Source organism: Eriocheir sinensis, chromosome 54 (assembly GCF_024679095.1).
Source record: "Eriocheir sinensis breed Jianghai 21 chromosome 54, ASM2467909v1, whole genome shotgun sequence".
In the NCBI taxonomy this organism is placed as follows: domain Eukaryota; kingdom Metazoa; phylum Arthropoda; class Malacostraca; order Decapoda; family Varunidae; genus Eriocheir; species Eriocheir sinensis.
In genome coordinates this window covers 7605398-7621584 of record NC_066562.1, presented here as the reverse complement: position 1 = coordinate 7621584, position 16187 = coordinate 7605398, and the positions used below count along the sequence as shown (strand labels likewise).

General features: G+C 47.6%; 3 protein-coding genes across 10 annotated transcripts in view; 2 read left to right on the top strand and 1 right to left on the bottom strand.

Annotated features, from left to right (window-relative positions):
* LOC126983689 (alpha-(1,3)-fucosyltransferase C-like) overlaps positions 1-16187 on the top strand; it is a 72602-nt gene that overhangs the window by 34382 nt on the left and 22033 nt on the right. Inside the window, exon 1 of one of the 8 annotated variants that reach the window (XM_050836719.1) lies at positions 6412-6533. The exons of the other annotated variants lie outside the window; for them this stretch is intronic. Coding sequence (XP_050692676.1) covers positions 6507-6533 — 27 coding nt within the window. The 5' untranslated portion in view covers positions 6412-6506. Of the gene's footprint in view, positions 1-6411; positions 6534-16187 lie in introns of those variants that run through there. 8 annotated transcript variants of the gene reach the window in all.
* On the top strand, positions 2235-3733 carry LOC126983691 (pro-resilin-like). The gene is made up of 2 exons (XM_050836723.1): positions 2235-2613; positions 2758-3733. Exons 1-2 carry the CDS (start codon positions 2580-2582, stop codon positions 3567-3569), a joined length of 846 nt encoding a protein of 281 aa, XP_050692680.1. The 5' UTR covers positions 2235-2579; the 3' UTR covers positions 3570-3733.
* LOC126983688 (pro-resilin-like) lies at positions 8950-12845 on the bottom strand. The gene is made up of 2 exons (XM_050836717.1): positions 12434-12845; positions 8950-12299 (listed from the first exon to the last, which is right to left on the bottom strand). Exons 1-2 carry the CDS (start codon positions 12546-12548, stop codon positions 10840-10842), a joined length of 1575 nt encoding a protein of 524 aa, XP_050692674.1. The 5' UTR covers positions 12549-12845; the 3' UTR covers positions 8950-10839.

The following is a 16187-nucleotide window of genomic DNA, read 5'->3' as shown; positions in this document are numbered from 1 at the left end:
TACAGCAAGGGAGACTTTTCCACAGCAAGGGAGACTTTTTTCACAGCAAGGGAGACTTTTTTCACAGCAAGGGAGACTTTTTTTTACAGCAAGGGAGACTTTTTTCACAGCAAGGGAGACTTTTTTTTACAGCAAGGGAGACTTTTTTTACAGCAAGGGAGATTTTTTTTTACAGCAAGGGAGATTTTTTTTTTTACAGCCAGGGGATGAAAGGGAAGGGAAGGGAAAAAGCGTTATACGAATATGGAAGAGGAGAGGAAGGGAAGGGAAGGGAACGTTGCAAGAAGGAGAGAAGGATGAAAGGAAGGAGGTAAGAGATGGGAAGAAATAGAGGGAAATGGAATGACTTGAAAATAGATGAATAGAAAGGAATGGAAAGGAAAGTGTTATACAAATGTGGAAGAGGAGAGAAATGGAAGGGAATAGAGAATTGCAAGAAGAAGGGAAGGATGAAAGGAAGGAGATAACAGATAGGAAGAAATGGAGGGAAATGGAATGACTTGAAAACATTGGAATAGAAGGGAATGGAAAGGTATAGGGAGGCGAAGGGGATGGAAGGAAGGAGGGAGAAAACAGACAGGAGAATATGAAGAAATAAGGAGTAATCTGATAAAGGAGAAGAGAGAAATAATTATAGAACGAAAGGAAGAGGAAGGGAAGGGAAAAAAAGGAGAGAGCGTTATACAAATGTGGAAGAGGAAAGCAATAAAGGAAAGGGAATGGAAAATGAAGAAATATGAAGAGAAATAATTTGATAACGGAGGAGAGAGGGATAACTTGAGGACGAAAGGGAAGAGGAATGGAAGGGAAGGGAAAGGAACCGTGTTATGCGAATGTGGAAGAGGAAAGCAATAAAGGAAAGGGAATGGAAAATGAAGAAATATGAAGAGAAATAATTTGATAACGGAGGAGAGAGGGATAACTTGAGGACGAAAGGGAAGAGGAATGGAAGGGAAAAAAAGGAGAGAGATACAAATGTGGAAGAGGAAAGCAATAAAGGAAAGGGAATGGAAAATGAAGAAATATGAAGAGAAATAATTTGATAACGGAGGAGAGAGGGATAACTTGAGGACGAAAGGGAAGAGGAATGGAAGGGAAAAAAAGGAGAGAGAGTTATGCGAATGTGGAAGAGGAAAGCAATAAAGGAAAGGGAATGGAAAATGAAGAAATATGAAGAGAAATAATTTGATAACGGAGGAGAGAGGGATAACTTGAGGACGAAAGGGAAGAGGAATGGAAGGGAAGGGAAAGGAGAGAGTGTTATGCGAATGTGGAAGAGGAAAGCAATAAAGGAAAGGGAATGGAAAATGAAGAAATATGAAGAGAAATAATTTGATAACGGAGGAGAGAGGGATAACTTGAAGACGAAAGGGAAGAGGAATGGAAGGGAAGGGAAAGGAACCGTGTTATGCGAATGTGGAAGAGGAAAGCAATAAAGGAAAGGGAGTGGAAAATGGAGAAATATGAAGAAGAGGAATGAATAGAGAACGATAGGAAGGAGGAAGGGAAGGGAAGGGAAAGGAACCGTGTTATACAAATGTGGAAGAGGGGAGCAATAAAGGAAAGGGAGTGGAAAATGGAGAAATATGAAGAAGAGGAATGACTAGAGAACGATAGGAAGGAGGAAGGGAAGGGAAGGGAAAGGAACCGTGTTATACAAATGTGGAAGAGGGGAGCAATAAAGGAAAGGGAGTGGAAAATGGAGAAATATGAAGAAGAGGAATGAATAGAGAACGATAGGAAGGAGGAAGGGAAGGGAAGGGAAAGGAACCGTGTTATACAAATGTGGAAGAGGAAAGCAATAAAGGAAGGGGAGTGGAAAATGGAGAAATATGAAGAAGAGGAATGAATAGAGAACGATAGGAAGGAGGAAGGGAAGGGAAGGGAAAGGAACCGTGTTATACAAATGTGGAAGAGGGGAGCAATAAAGGAAAGGGAATGGAAAGTGGAGCGAGAACATATGAAGGTGCACGACTCTAGTAACAAAATGACCTCCTTCCCTCCCTCCCTCCCTCCCTTCCTCCCTCCCTTCTTCAGTACACAGGAACGTTAGCGCTGATGGGACTCCTATCTCGCTATACTAAACCCGCTGATTCTCCGCTCCCCCTCCCTTCCCTACCCTTCCCTTCCCTCCCTTTCCCCTTCCCCTTCCCCTTCCAGTCTTGCTCTAGTAGTGTTTGCGCCGTGTTGAGCAAGGTGTGGGTCAGCTGATGCATGCTTTCCTCCCTTCCCCCTCCCTCCCCTCACCTCTCTTCCCCTCCCATCCCTTTCCCTCGTCTTTTGCTTCCCCGTTCCCTTCTCCGTTTCCCTCTCCCCTTCCCCCCCGTCTCCGCCCCCGTGTGATGATGCAAAAGTGGGCGGCGTGCGGGCAACGTTCCCCCGGGGCTGCCTCGGCGCGCCACCGGTAAAAGTGACCTGACCTGCGTGAATCTTGAGGCGGCGGTGCGGGGGCGGCGACGGGCGGCCAGGGTCACGGGGAGGCGGCGGCGGCGGTATAAAGGCGAGTGTCGGCGGCGAGAAGCCACAACACAGCCGCCTCAGCCTCCACCGCCTCCACAGCCACCGCCACACACTCCACCATGAGGCCCCTGCTCCACCTCCTCCTCCCCGCCGGTAAGCTACTGCTGGTGGTGGTGATGCCCCTCCACCACCGATATCCCTGACACCCCCCTCCTCCTCCACCGCCACCCCTGACAACCTTCTCCTCCTCCACCGCCGCCCCACACTCCGCTAACCCTTCGTTCTTTGCCCCCGCAGCCCTCTTGGCCGCCGCCGCCGCTGACGGTGGATTTGGCAACGGTAACGGCCCCAGCAATAGGTACAGCGCGCCACCTGTTAACGGAAACGGCTATAGCAACGGCAATGGCAACGGCTTTGGCAACGGCAACGGTTTCGGTAACGGCAACGGCCCCAGCACCAGCTACGGAACCCCCAACGGCAACGGCCCCAGCAGCACCTACGGGCTCCCCAACGGCAACAACGGGTACGGCCAGGACCCGCTGGCCGAGCTGGGCGAGAACATCCCCGGCGGCGGCGTGCCCGGCGAGGACTACCCGGTGCTGGCCGCCGTGCCCGACACCGGCTTCTCTTGCGACGACCAGGCGGTGCCCGGCTACTACGCTGACGCCGCCCCCGAGGCCGGCTGCCAGGTGTTCCACATCTGCCAGGAGCGGCCCGGCGGCCGCCGCCAGCAGGACTCCTTCCTCTGCCCCAACGGCACCGTCTTCAACCAGCAGTACCTCGTGTGCGACTGGTGGTTCAACTTCGACTGCGCCACCGCCGAGGGCCTCTACTCCGTCAACGAGCAGCTCTTCGCCGAGGCCGGCGGCTACGGCTACCAGGCGCCCGCCAACGGGAACGGCATCGCCTATGGCAACGGCAACGGTAACGGCAACGGCAATGGCAACGGGAACGGCAACGGAAGGAACGGCTATGGTAACGGAAATGGCAACGGAAACGGCAATGGTAGGAACGGTAACGGCAGAAATGGCAACGGATATGGCGCCAACGGCAACGGGAGACCAAACGGCAACGGCGCCCCCTCCACCGCCTACAGCGCCCCCTTCTGAGGCCCCCCACGCCCCCTGCACCCCCGAGCTTTAGCTTCACGTCCCCCACCCCCCCCCCCCCCCCCCCCTCGCTCCCCGCCTGGCATATCGTCGCCGCCGCCGCGCACCAGTATTTATCAGACCGCCGCCGCCGCTTTGCTTTGTACAATAAATAACATGAGCTAGACACGTTTATTCTTCCTTCCTGTCACCTGAGCGGCCGGTACTACAGGTGCGGCCTCCAGGTGGGCGCCGCGCGTGTACACCTGTCACCTCGCCTTTAATTAGCGGCAGGTGTGTCGGCGGGTAACTACAGGCTAACACTCGCACCTGTCCGGGACGATTGATTTACTGAAAGGTGTTGAACGAGGGGGAACAAGGGAGTTGATTGGACGGGAGTAAATTCACACCGCCACCAAGGTAACACGCCCACCTGTCTTGCCTAACTGGTGTACTAAACGGCTCTGATACAGGTGGAAGGGAACGGTGTGGGTGCCAAAGAGTCGGTGCCATTACAGTGCCACCCAGCCATAAATTTAAGGTATGTATTCTTAAGCATTTAGTCGCCCAAGAACACACATTTAACAAGGCTTTCTTAGGAGTTGTAGGGATTTCCATTGGGTAGTTTTATGACCCTGGTGGTAGTCTGACGATGCTTCTGTATTTCCATGAATTTAAGGTATGTATTCTTAAGCATTTAGGAGCCCAAGAACACACATTTAACAAGGCTTTCGTAGGAGAGGTGTTCGTATTTCCAAGGGTAGTTTTATGACCCTGGTGGTAGTCTGACGAAGCTTCTGTGCCTATTGTGAACTTAAAGGGTATATTCTTCAAGGGTAGTTTTATGACCCTGGTGGTAGTCTGACGAAGCTTCTGTGCCTATTGTGAACTTAAAGGGTATATTCTTGACCGTATCGCCGCCCAAGAACACACATTTGACAAGGCTTTCGTACGAGTGGTGTTAGTATTTCCAAGGTTAGTTTTATGAGCCTGGTGGTAATTTGACACATTGAACAAGGCTTTCATAGGAGTTGTAGGGATTTCCATTGGGTAGTTTTATGAGCCTGGTGGTATAGTCTGACGGTTCTTCTGTACTACTCATGAAGACCCGACTATAAAATATAATCTCCTCGATTTTAATAAGAAATGATTAATATGAGATACGGAAGTGACCGAGGATACCGACGCAGACCTCTCGCCTCACTTCAAAAGGTTGACATCCAAAGATAAGACCGTAAAGATAAGATAAAAGATAGCAAGTCACAGTAGGTCTTGAGGGGACAAAACACACAGGGTAAAAACAGCCATGGGGACACGAGGGATCAGCTTACCAGTGGGGACAAAGGAAAAAACGGGGGAAAGGGAAAAGGGAGAGAAAGAACAGAGGGAAGAACAGAGGAAAGAAAGAGGAAAGAACAGAAGGAAAGAAAAGAGGGTTGGAAGAGATAAAATTGATAAAATGAGTACAAAGATAAAAAAAAGGATGAATGAGAACACGGAAAGAAAGGGAAAAGAGGGAAAGAAAAGAGAGGAGGAAGAGATAAAGGGGATAAAGAGGGAGATAATACGAGAAGAAAGAAAAGAATGGGGTAAGGAGAACAAGGAAAGAAAGGGAAAAAAAGGAAAAGAACGGAGGAAGAAGAAAAGGGAAAAAGAAAAAGATGGAAAGAAAAGAGGGGAGGAAGAGATAAAGGGATAAAGAGGGATAGAATAGAAGAAAAGAAAAGAACGGAGGGAGGAGGACAGGAAAGAAAAGGAAAAGAGAGAAGGAAAAGAGGAGGGAGGACAGAATACAAGGAACGAAGAAAAGGAAGATGGAGAGAATGTGAGGAGAGGAAGAGAGGAAAAAGAAGAGTAGAGAGAGAGGAGGCAAAAGAAAGGATGAACACCAAAAATTCTCTAATAAAAAAATAAATACAGAAAATTGAGGAAAATAAAACTAATAAAAAAGTAAATACAGAAAATTGAGGAAAATAATGTCCATACCTCCTTCCATTTTTATTTTTTTTTTACATTTACGGAACCGAATTTTCACCCATAGCGCCCCGGGACTTCACACCTGACGCAGCAGCCTTGACCCGGCCAGGTGTGCGGGCGGGCAGGTGAGGCAGTGGGCGCCGCGTGACCCGCCGTGAATGGGCCCAGGTGACCCACTGACCCCCACACCTGTGCCGATCTAAATGAAGCCTTAATCTCCCCTTCGCCCGTCCCCCCTCAGCCCCCCCTCAGCCCGAACACGAGGTTTGTTCATGGTCTCAAAGGATCTTGCCTTCGGATCTCTTTTAACGCATTCGGATCGGTTTTAACGAGGCTTTGTTGCTTGGCTTGGAGGATCTGGTTCGGTCGTCTCTGAATAGCTACACTGCCTTAATCTAAGTCTATATATAGCTCGTGGGTGATTCTGCACTGGTTCAAAAGCTGTTTCATTCGTGTCTCTTTAAACGAGTCTCGGTTGCTTGGGTTCTTCATACGTGTCGCTCTCAGTAAGTTGCATTTGTTTATAGCATAGACAGATAATGGCTAGTAAAGTGTTTGTACGGGTTCAAATGAGTGTTATTCAGAAAAAGAGAAAGAGAAAGAAAAGAGAGAAAATAGGTCTTGTGGGGCTTCAAATGCGTGTTTATTCAGAAAGAGAAAAACAGAAAAGATAAGATAAAACAGGTATTGTACAGCTTCAAATGCGTGTTTATTCAGAAAAAGAGAAACAAAAGTAAGATAAGAGAGATTAAACAGGCCTTTGCTGCTTCACTGCTTAAAAATATGATCCATCCGTCTCCTAACACACTAATTATTTCGCTTAACTGATTCACTGGTTCAGAGTTTCCGTTCATGAATGCTCCTCCGTGACACACCTGCCCAATGCATCGCCTCAGACGGTTCTAGCCCTGTGCTGCCTACTCAGGTGAACACGTTGAAGACCTTCCTAGTTACCTGTGTCATATCTACCTGGCGGAGAGGATGTACTCACCTTTATTCACTTCCACAGTTTGTATTTCATCTCCTTTTTCTTCTTTTCCTTTTTTTTTTTAGCTACCTGTTAAAATTAATTTGATTGCGCACCTGGATTAGACTTATCAGAGAGAGAGAGAGAGGGGAAGAAGAAGGAGAGAGAGAGAGAGAGAGAGAGAGGAGAAGAGAGGAGAGGGAGGAGAGGAGAGAAGAGAAAAAAGAGAGAGAGAGAGAGAGAGAGAGAGAGAGAGAGAGAGAGAGAGAGAGAGAGAGAGAGAGAGAGAGAGAGAGAGAGAGAGAGAGAGAGAGAGAGGCGTGGGATTTCTCAGCTGTTATCCCATCTGTCTTCTTGTGTCTATCAGGATCTGTCTCAGACGCGTCGATTTCTTGTTTAATTCATGAACTTGAACCACCCAATCAATTTATCCAGGTAACTTAATATCTTACCCTCTTTTCAACATTATCTTTTCTTCCACCTCCTTATTTCTCACTTAAGACTTCCTATTCTCCTTTTCTTTCTCTTTCTCATATTCTCTTCAACAGCATTTTTCTTTCCCCCACTTTATTTACTTATTTGTTTGTGTTTATTATTTCGTTGTTGTTGTTTTATTGTTGGGTTATTATAGAAGTCTACGTTACGTCTTAATCCTCCTCCTCCTCCTCCTCCTCCTCCTCCTCTTCTTCTTCCTCCGCAACCTTCTCCTCTTCTTCCTCTTCCTTCTCCCTCTCACCCTTATCTTTCTCCTCTTCTCTATCACAATCATAATTTTTCCTCCTCCTCCTCCTCTTCTCTCTCTCTCTCTCTCACCTTTATCTTCATCCTGTTTCCCATCACAATCTTCTTTTCTCCTCTTCCTTCTCCTCCTCCGCCTTGATCTCTCTCTCTCTCTCTCTCTCTCTCTCTCTCTCTCTCTCTCTCTCTCTCTCTCTCTCTCTCTCTCTCTCTCTCTCTCTCTCTCTCTCTCTCTCTCTCTCACCTTTATCTTCATCCTGTTTCCCATCACAATCTTCTTTTCTCCTCTTCCTTCTCCTCCTCCTCCTTGATCATCACATTTTCCTTCATCATCAGAATCATCAAGAAAACACGATATCGTAGAATAATTTATTTCGTAATGTTCGCAAATGTCTTCTTGAATACCTGTACTTGGGAAGGTAACACGGGGTGGGTGGGTGGGGAAGGGAAGGCGACGAGGAGGAGGAGGAGGAGGAGGACGTAGACGAGGAGGAGGAGGAAAAGGAAAGTAAGCTAGTGGAGAGACTGGAAGAATAAAAGTTACGAAGAAGAAAAGAAGTTGCTTAGACAAGTCGTGCACACAGGAAAATAAACAAAAAATATAAATGAGAAAAATTGATTCGGAAAACATGAAAAAAAGAGCTAATTGTTTTAACACTTGCACTTTTCTCCCCATGAACAAGACAACGAAGAGTGAAAACAAAGAAAACGCTATATTGGCGACTAAACAGATTAAAATAGGAAATAAAAATAACTACGATAAAGAACACATTGAACAAAAAGACAATCGATAATAATAATAATAAAAAAAAATATAAAAAAATAGATTTGAAATACATGATAAAAAATCTGAATGGCTTAACACGTGCATATTTCTCCCTATGAACAAGACAAACGAAAATAAGAATAAAAATTAACAGAAAAAAAAGTTACATTGATGACTAAACAGATTAAAACGAAGAAAAAAAAACGATAAAGAACACTGAACAAAAAGACAACCAGTAATAATAATAATAATAATAATAATAATAATAATAATAATAATAATAATAATAATAATAATAATAATAACAAAAAATAAAATACACTAACACAAAGGGACGTAACATAAGACAAATTGAAGCAAAGCGAGGAAAGAAATAGCGTAAAAGCAGAAAAAATATATATACTAATCAGTCTTGATCCAGGTGAAAACAGGTGCGATGGGACTAATTTATAAGCGAGTTGAGATTACTGCCTTAGGTGATATGTTGTTCTGTCCAGGTGGGGGAGGGGGAGGAGGTAGGGATGGGGAGGTAAGAGGAAAAGGTGGGGAGGCTGGGGAGGGGTTGGAGAGGTTGGAGAAGAAGTTGGGAGGCTGGGGAAGGGTTGGCAAAGCTGGGGAAGGGTTTGGGGAAGCTGGGAAGGGGTTGGAGAAGATTAGGAGGGGTTGGGGAAGCTGGGAAGGGGTTGGGGAAGCTGGGAAGGGATTGGGGAAGCTGGGAAGGGATTGGAAAAGCTGGGGAAGGGGTTGGGAAGTCTTTGGGGGGATTGGGGAGGCTTGGAAAGGTTGGGGAAGCTGGGGTAGTGTTTGGGAAGGCTTGATAAAGATTGGAGGAGGTGAGGAAAAAGGCGACAATTTCCTGTTTTTTTTTAAGGGGGTAATAAGTTCTTGTTTATAAAAATCACTTTACTTTTTTTATGGCAAGAAATTCCTACTTCGTTTTACTTGGGGGGGGGGGGAGGGGAGGGGGGGGGGCGACGGGTCATAATTTCTTAGTCAAATAATTTACTACTGAATATTTTATGATGATGCTCCGAGGGTGAAATTCTGTCTTTTTTAGTGTATTATGGGAGTGTGTGGCCTTATAATTTTATGAGATTAGATAATTTTAAGAGTGATATAATATTTACGAGTTCATTAATGTGGGTGGGGGTGTGATTCTGGCCATACTCTCAAATTTTATTATAGGGGGGGAAGGGAAGGGAGCGGGTTATAAGTTCTTGTCTTCAGAAATTCACAAGTGTTTTTTGGGGGTAACTTGAACTTCCTAAATTTGTGAGGGGGGGGGGGGAGTAATTCCTATTATAAGTGGGTTGTATTTATAAGTGGCGGGCTTTTTTTCATTATTGTTTTCTAGCGTTTTTTTTATTCATTATTGTCTTCTTTTTTTCACGCCCTTGAACTGTCTCCTTCTTTGTCAAAAAAAAAAAAAGTGAAATGTTCGACAAATATATAGGTTATAGATTTAATAAGCTACGTAAGGCTCATTAATACCTGGTTAATTATGTTTTTAGGGGTGCGTATAATTCTTCTCAATGTTTTAAGTTGCCTATAATTTCCTTTTTGGGGGAATGGGTTGTGATTTCGTCTTTGCATGTTTAGCACCTCTGTTCTTGTGAGTGGATATAAGACCCTGCTTTTTTTGGGGGGTGGGGGGAGGAGGCGGATGATAATTTCCTGTCCTTATTATAATTATCTTCGCATTTATTTTTTATAGGCTTTGTTTTGGTTCCTTATAGGCCTAAATTTTCATGTTTTGTATTCTACTTTTGCTTCTTTTGGGGGGGTGGAGGGAGGCGTGAACGGGTTATGATTCTCTCCCTGTGTATATCATCTCTATAAAAAAAATTCCATGTATTTTTTTTTTCTTCGTGGCGGCCAGGGAGAGATATAACTTTGCATATCTTTAGCTTTTCGTGTGGTTATAAATTCCTATTAACACGGGTTTTGGCTAACGTGGAATTATAACAGGAGTAAAATTCAAGTTAGTGGACTTTTTTTAATGCAAGAAATACCTGTAATTCTCTGTCACTTTAGAGAAAATAAATACCAAGAAGCACACAAAAATTTAGGCCTATGAGGAATCAGAGCAAAGCCTATAATGGAAATAAAAAATATATGTCAGGATAAAAAATGAGGCCTTTAAGGAGTCAGGATAAAAAGACGAGGCCCTTAAGGAGAAGAATAATCAAAATGCCTTTCAAGAAAATAAATAGTAGATGAGTATAAAATTTTAGGCCTAGTGAAAAAAGTAAAACAGAGCCTATAGAGAAAATAAATACCACTGTCAGAAGCACCAAAATACGAAGAATCAAAGTAAGAAAAAAACAAGTAAAGTAAAGAAAAGTAAGACTCAAAACAATGTCTACAAAGAAAATAAATACGAAGAAAAGTAGAATAAAAATTTGGCTGAGAAGGAAAAGAAGTCGAGATCGGGGTTGGGGAGACATGTGGGGGGCGGCGGGGAGGGGTGAAGGGGAACGGGGGGCCGGGAACGAAGGGGAAGGTGTAAGGGGGCTGGGTGGAAAGTCTTTGGAGAGGGGAAAGGGGGTTCTAAGATTGGGGGGTGAGGGATATTTGCATTGAGTGGGGTTTGGGGGTTGTAAAGGGTCTCAGGGTGGTGGGGTTGACGGGGGGTTGGTGGGTGTTGACGAGGGGTTGGTGGGGGTTGACAGGGGGTTGGTGGGGGTTGACGAGGGGTTGGTGGGGGTTGACGGGGGGTTGGTGGGGTTGACGGGGGGCTGGTGGGGCAAACGGGGGTTGGTGGGGGTTGACGTAGGGTTTAGGGGTTGGCTGGGGGGTCCTGGTGGTGGCTGGGGTTGCGTCGGTCATGGGTTGGGGGCAGCTCAGACTGGGGTGCCGTAAGAGTTGGAGGGAGCGCCGTAGCCGTTCCCATTCCCGTTCCCGTTGCCGTTGGTGGGAGTGCCGTAGGAGGTGGAGGGGGCGCCGTTCCCATTCAAGCCGTTCCCGTTGGTGGGGGTGCCGTAGGAGGTGGAGGGGGCACCGTTCCCATTGCCGTTCCCGTTGGTGGGGGTACCGTAGGAGGTGGAGGGGGCGCCGTTCCCATTGCCGTTCCCGTTGGTGGGGGTGCCGTAGGAGGTGGAGGGGGCGCCGTTCCCGTTGCCGTTCCCGTTGGTGGGGGTGCCATAGGAGGTGGAGGGGGCGCCATTGCCGTTCCTGCCGTTGCCATTGCTGTAGCCGTTGCCGTTCACGCCGTTGCCGTTGCCGTTACTGGGGGCAGAGTAGGAAGTGGAGGGAGCGCCATTGCCGTTCCTTCCGTTACCGTTGCCGTTCCTACCGTTGCCGTTACCGTTGCTGGGGGCAGAGTAGGAGGTGGAGGGAGCGCCATTGCCGTTCCTTCCGTTGCCGTTGCCGTTCACGCCGTTGCCGTTACCGTTGCTGGGGGCAGAGTAGGAGGTGGAGGGAGCGCCATTGCCGTTCCTTCCGTTGCCGTTGCCGTTCCTACCGTTACCGTTGCTGGGGGCAGAGTAGGAGGTGGAGGGAGCGCCATTGCCGTTCCTTCCGTTGCCGTTGCCGTTCCTACCGTTACCGTTGCTGGGGGCAGAGTAGGAAGTGGAGGGAGCGCCATTGCCGTTCCCGTTCCCGTTCCCGTTGCCGTTACCGTTGCCGTTGCCATAGGCGATGCCGTTCCCGTTGGCGGGCGCCTGGTAGCCGTAGCCGCCGGCCTCGGCGAAGAGCTGCTCGTTGACGGAGTAGAGGCCCTCGGCGGTGGCGCAGTCGAAGTTGAACCACCAGTCGCACACGAGGTACTGCTGGTTGAAGACGGTGCCGTTGGGGCAGAGGAAGGAGTCCTGCTGGCGGCGGCCGCCGGGCCGCTCCTGGCAGATGTGGAACACCTGGCAGCCGGCCTCGGGGGCGGCGTCAGCGTAGTAGCCGGGCACCGCCTGGTCGTCGCAAGAGAAGCCGGTGTCGGGCACGGCGGCCAGCACCGGGTAGTCCTCGCCGGGCACGCCGCCGCCGGGGATGTTCTCGCCCAGCTCGGCCAGCGGGTCCTGGCCGTACCCGTTGTTGCCGTTGGGGAGCCCGTAGGTGCTGCTGGGGCCGTTGCCGTTACCATTGCCAAAACCGTTACCGTTAGGGGTTCCGTAGTTTGTGCTGGGACCGTTGCCGTTGCCAAAGCCGTTGCCGTTTGCGGATGGTGCGCTGTAGGTGTTGCTTGGACCGTTCCCATTACCGAAGCCATTACCGTTGACGGGCGGAGCGTTGTAGCTGGTGCTGGGGCCGTTACCGTTGGCGCCGAAACCGTTGCCGAAATCCTTGTCGGCGACGGCGGCGGCCAGGAGGGCTGAGGGCGGGGAGAAGAAAGGGAGGAATGGGAAGGTTAGTGGCGATGGGTGACAAGACGGTGAGTGGTGAAGGGAGTCAAGAAAAGGGGGGAGGGTGGGGGTTGTAGTGCCATCATCACCATCATCAGCTTACCGGCGGGGAGGAGGAGGTGGAGCAGGAGCTTCATGGTGGAGTGTGTGTGGAGGTGGCCGAAGAGGAGGAGGAGGAGGAGGCCGAGGTGTGGAGGAGGTGGAAGCTCTGTGACCATTCCCCGCCGACCCTCTGCCTTTATACTGTTCCCGTGCCCCGCTTTGCCCCGCCCCCCGCCCCCAACCCCTCGTGACCTTGCTCCGACCGCCGCTACACTCTCCCCGCTCGTTGGGGTGCGCGGCGGGGCTTTGAAAGGGGGGCGGGGGAGAAGGGAGAGCTGTGGCCTGGCACCGATATGTCTTCAAGCACCCCAGGGAGGATTAGCGTCTCCCCAGCTTACCGAGCACCCCAGTTTTTCCTGTCTCCCCACTGACCATCACCTCATCACCCCAGGGAGGAATAGCGTCTCCCCAGCTTACAGGGCACCCCAGTTTTTCCTATCTCCCCACTGACCATCACCTCATCACCCCAGGGAGGAATAGCGTCTCCCCAGCTTACCGAGCACCCCAGTTTTGCCTATCTCCCCACTGACCATCACCTCATCACCCCAGGGAGGAATAGCGTCTCCCCAGCTTACCGAGCACCCCAATTTTTCCTATCACCCCATTGACCATCACCTCATCACCCCAGTCCCCAGCACAGGGCACCCCAGTTTTTATCTCCCCCACTGACCACCAACATCTCATCACCCAGGGGATAAAGGTCTCCCCAGCTTACCGAGCACCCCAATTTTTCCTATCACCCCATTGACCATCACCTCATCACCCCAGTTTCCCGGACAGCCCTCTCTTAGCTCCCCGGTACTCCCCATCACCCCGAACACCTCACATTTTAAGCTCCCCCATCTACAATCACCCCAAAAGCCCGAACAGAGAAGGGGAGATAAAAGATGGGAGATAAAGAAGGGGAGATAAATGATGGGGAGAAGGAAGGAACACTGAATACCAATAACTAATCACCCCATCACCCCAATTTTCCTAAGCTCCCCAGCCTACCAACACGCTAACTCCCCTTCTCCCCAGTTTATGACACCCCGCCTTTTCGTTCTTCTGTTTTTTTTTCTCCTTCCTCTTCTTTCTCTTCTTCCTCCTCCTCCTCCTCCTTTCCCTCTTTCTTATTATTTTTATCTTTTGTCTTCGTCTTTTTTTATCCTCCTTCTCCTCTTCCTCGTCCTCCTCCTCCTCTTCTTATTCCGTATCTCTTCTGTCATCTTCGTCGTTTTTCTTTTCTTCTTCTTCTTCCTTCTCCTCCTCCTCCTCCTCGTCATCTTCGTCATTCTCACCCTCGTCCTCCTTGTCATTTTAGATCTCATGCTCTCTAAATTCCTCCTCCTCCTCCTCCTCCTCCTCCTCCTCCTCCTCATTGTCATTTCAGATCTCTTCCTCTTTAAATTCGTCCTTCACCTCCTCCTCCTCCTCCTCCTCCTCCTCCTCAACCTATACTCTATCATCCTCTGTCATGAACACCAATCCAAAAATACCGAAAGATGAAGAATGGGGAGATAGAGATGGGGAGATAGGGATAGGGAGAAAAGAAGAGGAGAAAAAAGGGGAGAAAAAGATGGGGAGATAAAAGAAGGGGAGATAAAAGAAGGGGAGATAAAAGAAGGGGAGATAAAAGAAGGGGAGATAAAAGAAGGGGAGATAAAAGACGGGGAGATAAAAGACGGGGAGATAAAAGACGGGGAGATAAAAGACGGGGAGATAAAAGACGGGGAGATAAAAGAAGGGGAGATAAAAGAAGGGGAGATAAAAGAAGGGGAGATAAAAGAAGGGGAGATAAAAGAAGGGGAGATAAAAGAAGGGGAGATAAAGAATGGGATAAAGATTGGGAGATAAAGAAGAGAGAGAGAGAGAGAGAGAGAGAGAAATTCCATATCTAGTACTGCGGTTATATTTCCAAATGGTGGTGATGGTGGTGGTGGTGATAATGGTCGTGATTGTGGTAGTGAAGATGAACCCGCAGCCTGATGATGGTGATGGAGGAGGTGGTGGTGATGGTGGAGGAGGTGGAGGAGGTGGAGGCAACCTTGCTCCATTTGCTCTCCAGTTCCTTTTGCCTTTCTCTCTCTCTCTCTCTCTCTCTCTCTCTCTCTCTCTCTCTCTCTCTCTCTCTCTCTCCCGTCCTTCATTTCTCTCTATCTTCCTTATCTGCTTTTTTCCTTTCTTCTTTCCTTTATTCCTTCTTTCTCCCCATCTTCTTTCGTTTTTCTTTATTTTCTTCTTTTTCTTCCCTTTCCTCCCTTTCTCCTTCCGTTCTTTTCTCTCTTTTTCTTCTCTTCCTTCCTCTGTTTGTCTTTCTTTCGTTATTTCTTCAATATTTACTTTTTTTCTGGTCATTATTTTTCTTTCTTGTTTCTCTCCCTTTCCCTTTCCATTTTCTTCTTCTTCCCCTCCTTTCCTCCCCTTCACTTTCCCTTTTCCTCTCTCTCTCTCTCTCTCTCTCTCTCTCTCTCTCTCTCTCTCTCTCTCTCTCTCTCTCTCTCTCCTCCTTCCCCTCCTTCCCACTTTCTCTCATTTTTTTCTTGTTATTTACTTTTTAATCTTTTATTTCTTCCCTTTTTATATCTCCTTCCTTTGTTTTGTTTTTTATTTCTTGTTTTCTTGTTTCTTGTTTTATTTTTTCTTTCCTTCCCCATTTTCATTTTTCTATTTCTCTTTCGTTTTCTTTTCATTTTTCTCTGTTTTCTCAGTTTTACCTTTTTTCTTATTTTTATTTCTCCATTATCTTATTCGTTATCTTATATATCTCCATTATCTTATATTTTCCTGTCTATCAACCTATTATTTTCTCTTTCTTCAGTTACATCTTTATCTTCCTGTTTTTCCTATTTCTTACTTTTCTTGTCATCGTCTTTTCCGTCCTCCTCTTCCTCCTCCTCCTCCACCTAGTTTGTGTTATAGTGTCCGTGTGGTCTGAATGTCTATGTAGTTCTATGTAAATCTCATACAGGGGCTTGTACAGGTGTTGCTAATCATTCATTCCTCAGGTGCTCATGACGGCAAGGTGAGTTCAGCGCAACGTTCCCAGATTGTCTTACTCAGCCTCTTATATTTACCGACTTCCGACCCAAAACTGTCTCGTGGACCCCAATAATGAGATTCACTTAAAATTATCGTCAAAATAGTTAATTCCTGATGTTTCTTGGCAATAGTTAGGCGTCAGAAACAGGTAAATACTATGCTCTGAGTACGACAATCAGGCAACGGTGGTTCAGTGTTAATGAAGCGTTTATTCAGGTGTGTCTTGTGGGCCGCTCGTCATATTCATAAACATTGCTGCACCCAACCTCATAATCATATTTGGCAAGGCTTTCCATTGGCATTTTGGGCATATACGAGGTTTGTTTTATGACCCTGGTGGTAGTTAGACCCTTCTTCTGTACCATGAACATAATAAACACAAATTTGACTAGGCTTTAGTAGAAGTTTTGGGCTTTTCCAGGTGTAGTTTTATGACCCTGGTGGTAGTTAGACCCTTCTTCTGTACCATGAACCTTAAAGCACACATTTGGCAAGGCTTTCCATTGGCATTTTGGGCATATACGAGGTTAGTTTTATGACCCTGGTGGTAGTTAGACTCTTCTTCTGTACCGTGAACCTAAAAGCATACATTTGGCAAGGCTTTCGTAGGGGTTTTGGGCATTTCCAGGTGTAGTTTTATGACCCTGGTGATAGTTTGACCCTTCTTCTGTACCGTGAACCTTACAAAGCACTCTGGCAATGGTTAATGTGAAAGGCGAAAGCGTTTAACAATA

What these genes read in the sequence shown, in the direction of transcription:
- LOC126983691 (XM_050836723.1), top strand. Translation starts at nt 2,580, where the DNA reads ATGAGGCCCCTGCTCCACCTCCTCCTCCCCGCCG. An exon ending in CCACCTCCTCCTCCCCGCCG is followed by an intron (nt 2,614 to 2,757) that starts GTAAGCTACTGC and finishes TTGCCCCCGCAG; the next exon opens with CCCTCTTGGCCGCCGCCGCC.
- LOC126983688 (XM_050836717.1), bottom strand. Translation starts at nt 12,548, where the DNA reads ATGGTCACAGAGCTTCCACCTCCTCCACACCTCGGCCTCCTCCTCCTC. An exon ending in CCACCTCCTCCTCCCCGCCG is followed by an intron (nt 12,300 to 12,433) that starts GTAAGCTGATGA and finishes CCCCGCCCTCAG; the next exon opens with CCCTCCTGGCCGCCGCCGTC.